Source organism: Falco cherrug, chromosome 15, assembly GCF_023634085.1.
Source record: "Falco cherrug isolate bFalChe1 chromosome 15, bFalChe1.pri, whole genome shotgun sequence".
In the NCBI taxonomy this organism is placed as follows: domain Eukaryota; kingdom Metazoa; phylum Chordata; class Aves; order Falconiformes; family Falconidae; genus Falco; species Falco cherrug.
Window position 1 is genome coordinate 16,715,113 of NC_073711.1, and position 8,360 is coordinate 16,723,472.

General features: G+C 47.9%; 1 protein-coding gene across 2 annotated transcripts in view; it reads right to left on the minus strand.

Annotated features, from left to right (window-relative positions):
• Positions 1-7,992, minus strand: part of FGF13 (fibroblast growth factor 13) — a 259,537-nt gene extending 251,545 nt beyond the window's left edge. Inside the window, exon 1 of one of the 2 annotated variants that reach the window (XM_055727741.1) lies at positions 7,597-7,992. In XM_055727741.1, coding sequence (XP_055583716.1) covers positions 7,597-7,645 — 49 coding nt within the window. In that variant the 5' untranslated portion in view covers positions 7,646-7,992. The remainder of the gene's footprint in view (positions 1-7,596) is intronic. The other variant, XM_055727742.1, reaches the window with a different exon arrangement.
• Positions 7,993-8,360: the final 368 nt, after the last annotated feature.

Below are 8,360 nucleotides of genomic sequence, written 5' to 3' on the forward strand. Positions count from 1 at the left end.
AGCCCCAGCCCTGCTGCGCTGCTGGGGCAGGGGAGCAGCTACAGGAGCTGGGGGTGGAGGAATGAAGCTGGGGAAAAGGAAGGGGAGTGGGGAAGGCATTTGACTTTTTGTCTTTATTTCTCACCATCCGACTCTACTTTAATCGGCAATAAATTATTTTTTCCCTAGGCAAGGTTGTTTTGCCCGTGACGGTCATTAGTAAGGGATTCCCCTGTTTTTGTCATCTCGACCCATGAGCTTTTCCATCTCATTTTCTCCCCCTTCCTGTTGAGGAGGGTGAGCAAGAGGGGCTGGGTGGGCGCCTGGCAGCTGGCCAAGGTCAACACACCACGAGTACATTCCCTCTTGGCACACTATGTTTTAAGGGGATGGAGGAGGAAGAAGATAAGAAAAATACTCACAAACACTACTGTTTATGAAATCCCACGTCTGTGTTGCCAGTCTCTGTTGTTAAACCTTACACGAACATGGAGACAGAAGCCCACCAGAGCAGTACAGCAATGCTACTGGATTGCCTATGCTGGTGTCTAAAACTGATGAACAGAGATGAAGCCGTCACTTTACAAAAGCCAGCAAATGCCTGTGGACCACCCAGGTCAGATGGGGATTACACGATGCGTAGATTTGATCTGATCCCACCAAGACAAAAAGGAATTCATCCTGAATTGGGTGGTATCTAAAAGCACATGTATCAAAAATACCAAGCACTTTGTTAAACAATTTATTCTTAAAGCAACCAACAGAGCCTTCTATCAATTATGTCAGGCCTCAGCTGAAAAGCATCTAGAGATTACTTGGGCCACAGAAGAGAGTAATCTCTACAACTACACCTTCATTTCAGCTACAATCACCCCCACAGCATCAAAGGTAATGAAGCACCACTAGTTCAGATTTAGTCAATCTTGAACGGTGTGTGTGTGATACAAACCAGCCCAATGGCAATTCAGTTGCTATTTCAGGAATACCTCTTCTTCCCACTTCATTTCAGTCCCTCTGCTCCCTCCTACCTCAGTGTGATGCTCTAATTATTCAAACAACGTAAGCAGCGTTCAATCCATGCCAGCCCTTTCTTCCTTTAGCACTGACCTTGCCTTATACATCACTCTCACAAAACTAATTAAGTGCAGAACAGTCTCACTGTACACTCTCTTCATGAAAAGAACTGAATGGTTACCTGCCTGAGGGTGCAATTCAAATTATTTTTGCCTTTGTTTCTCTCAGCAAAACAATACAAATATTAAGCAAGAAACCAGACAATTCAAAGAAACCTTTTACTCAAGTTACCACACAAAAACATAAAAGGATTATTGTAAATAACATACTCCTTTAGCTGTTTCATTTTGGTTTTTAACATATGTCTTTTCATGTAAGCTTGGCCAAGACATGTTTTGGGAAAAGTGGGGAATTTTGTTGGGCCAAGAAACATAGTCAAGGAAAGAAAAGCAATGTTTGGGGAACACAGACCCAAGGGCCAGGCTTCACTATGAGGGATCCAAGTGGCTACAAAAGCTTCAGTCCTACAAAACAGATCTGAAACCACCAAATCTATAAAAGCACCCAGTAATCAACAAAGCAGTTCCTCTCTGATACACATTAACTGACAAACACAAAGATCCTGGACTGAAAAGAGTTAGCTGTAGGTCATCTAGGATGCAAAGCTTGTCCTCCCAGATATACAAATGGTTTGTTTGTACACAGAATCGACCACACATCTAGATTCACAGATGATTTTATAAAAGCATGAATACACTCTTTGCAGGGAGAAACCGAGGAACAGGATTTCCCACATCTTTGCTCCTGAGAAAGTGGTTCAAATAACCCTGGAGCTGACTCTTTTCCTAAGCACACTATAGCAATAACACACAATGGGGAACAGAGGAAGAAAATTAACATTCATTTGACCCAAGACTACACTGCAGCATGAAATTCCCCAAAGTGCAGGGGTAAGACCAATGCCTTGCAGGAAATCACGGTAAATGGCACAAATACATTTAATGACAAGTCTCCAGCATATTGTGGGTGGCCACAGATCAGAGATGCCAGAAGCCTGAGCCATACCAATTCTTATGCATCTGCTGTGGATGCTGGTACTCACCCCTTTGCAGCCCCCTGCAATGCTCTGTGCGGCTACTCATCCCTCAAGCTTCATCTGCCTGGGAGTTCTTCCTTTGAAGATGAGATTTGGCATCTGCCAAGAAGCAACTATTATTTTTTCCTCCAGAAGCAAAAAAGATGGCTATCTTTTACTACCTTCTGTACAACACAAGTCCTTTGCCACAGACAGCAGCCATACGAGAACCAACAGTATCACAAACCGCAGAGTTTGGAGCTTGTCCCTGAAAATACTGCCTTACTGTGGATTTCCTCAGCTAACACTGAAAACCATTATAGAGCATCAGCATGAATGTGCTGGCGTTTTGATCTCAAAGGTCACTTCCATTTTTTTAATTGCTGGTGTTTCACCAACAGATGTCAGGGACCACTGCCTTGGGACTGAGAGGGAAGGACGTTTCTTTTATAAAGAGTTACTGTAGTTTGTGGAACCAAAACCAATCACAGATAATGAGTCATAACAGGAGGTAGTTACTGTAAATATTCCAAGCATGGGCACATTAACAACCACCCACTATATCAGAGGCAATGCCACAGGCAGACACAGAGAACTCCCACTGGTGTCAATAGGAATTTTGAATGGATCAGGACCTCAGCCAAGAGCTGGGTATGTATTGTAACCTGCAGCATTAAAATCCAGGATGGGCTGGGTCATGCCTCAGATTTTGGCTGTCGCTTTCCAGTGGGCGACGCAGGCATCTATTCAAAGTGGATCTGCAATCTCAAATTTCAGACAGGAGGCACAGAGATTTCTAGTGTGAAGCAAACAAAATAAAAGCATTGAGTTTAACTACTCATTCTTTAGTGTCATTAAATGTTTATGAAAAACACAAGTTCTGATGCATAAGTCAATAGCACCAATTGACCGAATAAGAGCCAATCTACTGCTGGCAAACACCTGCCTGAACAGAGGCTCAAGTTCATGTCAAACTGCAGCTGCTGATGGAGTTTGGTGGGGCTTTTCGTTTGGGATGCAAAAGAATTGGCACCCAAACTTCTGATAGAAAGACAAAAGAAATGCCCTGTCTCCCACATGAGTTGGCCAAGCAGCAGATAAGGGTGCCAGCACCACACTCCCTTCCCCCTTCTCACATGGGTCTGCACTTGCTGCTAATTTTGATTCAGTGGACTCAGACCAAGACATGGTCAGCTTACATGTTGCCTCTGCACCGCTCTTCTTCAGTCCCTGAAGTAAGTTACTTTCTCATGATTCAGTACTATAGAAATATAACTGTTGAGATCAGCTTCTTTATTTCTGTCAGCTTTTCTACAGACCTTTCAATCATAAGCCGCATTATACTATATTCCCATAAAGCCAGGAAAAGCAGTAATAGATACCTCAAAATTCTGACTTCTATTTTTCCTGCCAAGTGCTTTCTCTAAGTGCTTTGTTTTCTGCTGTCACTGAATTAGAATAGTACCTATACTTCCAAAGTCTTCACCCTTACTGTCACTATTTCAATAGCTTCTAATCTGAGAAGAGTGTATCAGCTTCGAAAATACTCCTCCTATTTTGCTTTCTGGAGAAAAAAAATGTTCTCTGCATTTTCTCACTGCTTACAGCTGAGGTTATCAGACTTCTGGGCAAAGCTACCCAAGTTTCTTTCAGTAAGAGCATGGCGACAGGAAAAGATCCCCCTGCGCCTGCCTCGATGGGGAAGGCAACAGCACATAAACTAATTAGTAAAAGGAAAACCAAATGAAGATGAACTTATCAGATTTAGGTTCAGATTCTCTACTCCATCCTTTGACTTTGCTTGGAAGAGCCACACAAATTGCAAAGCAGCCTCTGGAAAGAGTCTGGCTGTAATACCACACAGCACGAGCTCTTTAAGGCCCAGATCCAAAGTACAAGGATTTCAGCAGGTCTCGGCTCACTTTCTAACGCCCTGTATTCTCCTACTGCCCCATGCCTCTCCCCCAGATAAAAGGTTAACAAATATTTCATTCAAAATGGGTTGTGTTGATACAGCCCCAAGGCTTGCTGGGGACACTGGATATACTGTTCTCAAAGTGCAAAGTAAACGTTTTTTGAGGGAGAACTGGGCAAAGTCACCTGCCTTGCCACACACACGGCGCTCTGCACACCAGCTACGTGGCAGGAGAAGAACCCAGCTGGTGGGAACTGCACTGCAGCCAGTGGGAATGTACCTGGGGGGATTTCTTGAGCACATAGCTAACTTCCATTGAGGAAGAGCGGTTACCAACCATCAAGCTACCTCTGCAGGATGCTGAGCTGTTGTTACCCAGGTCCTCGTACTCCTGCAAATCCCCGAGAGAGCACAAAATGAGAAGAGACACAGGAACCTGCCCCATGCTTGAAACCACCAACACAGCTGGGACAAGCTTGCTTTCTGAAACAAGCTGCTCACTACCACAAATAAACCCCACTGTAGCAGCAGCCCAGCTGAACTACATTTGTAAAGCAGCTTGGAGGCTACCTAGGCTATCCTGCAGCTCTCTCAACACTCACACAGTTTAAAAAAAAATAATAATCAACACTAATATCTTATACATTCACAGTTAATGCAGCATTTTGCAGAAAGTAAAGGTGCACATCCCTGACTTCATCAGGTTAATCCATAAGCTTTATTTAGATTGGGATAGTTAATTCTCAAACATCTGCAGCCAGGTTTAAAAGCAGCAAAATAGTGAGGAAAATCATCATCACCGGGTTTTCTAGGCAAAGCTTACAAGTGGGGCCAACAAACTCGGAAGCAAGTAGTTACTTTCCTCTTTAAGAAAAGATGTGAAGGAAACCTATTTCTTTAAAAATAGATTTTGGGACTTCTGTTACACCTGCGCAACTCCGCTGATACCACCACAGCCTTTAAGGAGAGGGCAATTTAACTTAAAATACCCATTGCAAGACAGCTACTTGCACTGGACTGTGCCGATTCCTACTGAAATCCATGGCCTTTCAAGGTTCTGTGTAAGTCAGGTTTCTCTACAAAGACCCACCCCAAATACTGGTTGCAGAAAGTGCCATTCAACAACTTACACAAAGCAGCTCCTTACATTAGGGCTGAATATGGCCCTCCCCGAGTTCTTTGGAGAAATACAGCAAAGTCTCATCTCAAGCACAACCCTGTCATGTATAAGAAAGCTTCAGGAGTAAGAAAGGCTGACACTGTTCTCACTAACAAAGTACTCCACATTTATTATGCAAATATAGCCCTGGGACACCTGCATTTACAGCAGGTATTACAATTACATCCTATATCTTACAGGATGTGGGGTACATGAACATATCACCACAATAACATACTCTCATATGAAACCTGATTGCATTGTTCTTTGAAGGAGCAGGTAACTAACTCAAAAACATACAGGCTTCTGTTTGGACTGGAGTATACCCAGTGCCACAGTATGGCTGCAGAAACGTGCAGGAAATGGATCCCATTTTCCAGACAAATTATTGCTTCTTTGTATAAACAAACAAAAAAACCACCAGCCTGTTTTTACTATGGCTAGATGCAAATTAAACATTCTCTCTAAAGGCAATAACACTTGCAATCGCCAAAAGAAAATTCAGGTGGTTCAGAGGAAAAAAAAAAAAATGTCCTATTTCAGTCTACAACACAAGAGGTTGTAGGTTGTAAAGAAGGCCACACAGCCTACACATTAACTGGTAAATACTACCTCCTTACCACTACCCCTGGACCCCTTTTAAAAGCCTATTTCACAAGCAGTAACCATCACTCACTTTTATACAGCAGTACTAGAACCACCTCATACATGTACCAGCTCCTCCTGCTGTATCTAAAACTGCCTCTTTACTTTGTGATAACAGAGAAAGTTTTATACGAGCTCCAAGAGCGTACCAGCATCTCCTAGAAGCAGAGTATCAGCATCAACTGTTTTTCTTGGGATTCTCAGAATATATACCTTCTGCTACACTGTCACCCCTGGAATCAAAGCCTTGTGCATCTCAGTCATTATTGACTCATTAACAGCAGATACAAAGGCCTTTGTCTCCGCGTTTTCAAATACAGATATGTCCCAAAACCTATACACAGGCAATCCCAAGCATGAAGTTAATGTCGTTAAAACTTGTAATCATAGCACAAAAGGGAATATATCTTTGATTTAAAAAGCAAGCTTTCAAACAAATATAACACAAGTATGGAAAATTCCTTTTGTGTAAGATTATAAACACAGTTCTAAATCATGCAAAATATTCCTCAGAAAGGCAGGAGTCTTTTGTTCTGCATTGCTTAATAAATTATTTAAAGAGCATTTTAGTGAATAAGGCCACCATAAAACAAAACAAAAAAACCCAAAAACCCTCACCATCAAAGAAAATAATGTAAAGACAAAAAATATTTATTTACAAAATGTAAGGTTTTGCAATGCATCCGAATAGTGAATTTGATTATGTTGTAAAAAAAAACATAACCTGAGGAAAACACTAACACAGTTACAACTGGAAAGAGTTGGAGGAAAAAAGAACACAAAGTCTCAAAAATCTGGTGTTAAACACAAACTTTCAAAATCAAAAAACCGAAAAGTTTTTTTTTAAATAGTAGAAAGGATGATTTGTTTTGATTTGGCCTCTCAGGCTGCTAAAAAAAAGTGACAGGGAAGTGCCCATGACGTTTGATAAAACTAGTAAACGCGGAGCAGGTTTTTCCCCTCTCTCGGGGAGGCCAAGCGCAGACCCTTCACCGGGGCGCCCCGGCAGCCCCAGCCTGCCGCACGGCTGTACGCCGGGTGACATACACAGCTTTACCTACCAATCCACAGAGCCACCACTTACTGGAGAGATACCAGCGCACGCACCAGCTACCGCTCGGATGCGCTCCGAGCCCCCGAGCGCGGGTGCCACCGCAGAGCGAGCTGCGCGGGGGCTGCGGGCCCGCAGGGCGGAGGGCAGAGCCACCTGTGCGTGGCAGCCCGCAGCGGGCACCCCGCCCCCGGGCATGCACCCCCCGCGTGCACTGCACCCCCCCAGGCATCACCCCCGGAGCGGGTACCCCGCCCCCTCCGTGCCCCCAGCTGCCCCGCCGGTCCCGCGGGCCGGTCGGGATGGGGCAGCCTCCCGTGCCCGGCCCCAGCTGGGGGGTCCGCATGCACCCCCCAGCCTCTCGGCACCGGCGGGGCCCCGGCTCCGCGTCTCCATGGCGATGGCTCCGCCGGCCCGGCACGCTTCGGCCGGGGCCAGGGCCGGGCCGGGGCCGCCGGCAGCGCCGAGCACCCGCCCGGTCGGCGGCAGGGGGCCCGGCTCCCCCTGGCGCAGGGAGGGGGGGCACTTACTTTCGCCGGTGCCGCATTGAGCCGGGCCCCCCCGCGCCGTGCCGGGGTGCCGGTGCAGCGCCCCGCACGCCGGGCACCGGTTCCCCACCCGTGCCCGGGGTCCCCCGAGCTACGGACTCGCACCGGAGCGGTACCCTCCCCCCCCCCCGCCCCAGCGCGGTAAGGTCGGGCTGTCCGCGGTCGGGCCGGGGAACATGCTGTTCATCGGAGCGGCTGCGCCTGCCTTACCCTTGGAAGCATCTTTCTCTTCTTTGGGCTTGATCACCTTCCCGCTCATAGACCCCAGCTTGGGTGGGAAAATCCCCGGGAGCGTCGCGGATTCCGGCTGGACCCAGAGAAACCTCGGGCGGGGGGCAGCGTGCGTGCGTGTGGGGGATCCTCTACGCCGAAAAGGCAGAAATAACACCAACAGAAGGGGAGGGGAAAAAAAAATCGAGGAGCGGCGAGCTGCCCGCTCCCCGGCGCGCTGCCTCGGAGCCCGGCGGCGCCGCCGCGGTGCCTGCGGGAGCGGAGCGGGGCGGTGAGCGGGGGGCTCCGGCAGCCGCAGCACCGAGCCCCTGCGCCGCTCGCCGTGCCGGAGACAAAAGCGATTTTCCCTGTGTCTGCCTGGCCCTGGCCCCCTCCTTCCCCCCGCCTCCCCGGCTCTGCCTCCCCTCCCCAGGGCCAGGGAAGCGCAGCCGGTCCTGGAAGTCCCACCGACCGGGGCGGGGGGGGAGGGGGTACTGTGAGTTGGGCGGGGGATGGGGGGCTTTGGTTGTTTGCTTGGGTGTGTTGGGTTTTGGTTCGGTGTTGGGTGGGTTTGGGTTGGGTTTTTTTATTCGTATCCTCCCCTAATAATGGGATGGAGCAGCAGAGCTGCAGCCGTGGATGGGAGGAGGAGGACGCGAGTCCCCGGCACTGCAGAAGAGGCGGCAGGTTTACGCTCGCCAGCAGCAAGGAGGGCTGGAGCTAGAGCTGCCCCCTCCAGTCCCGCACCTCCCCCTCCCCATCGC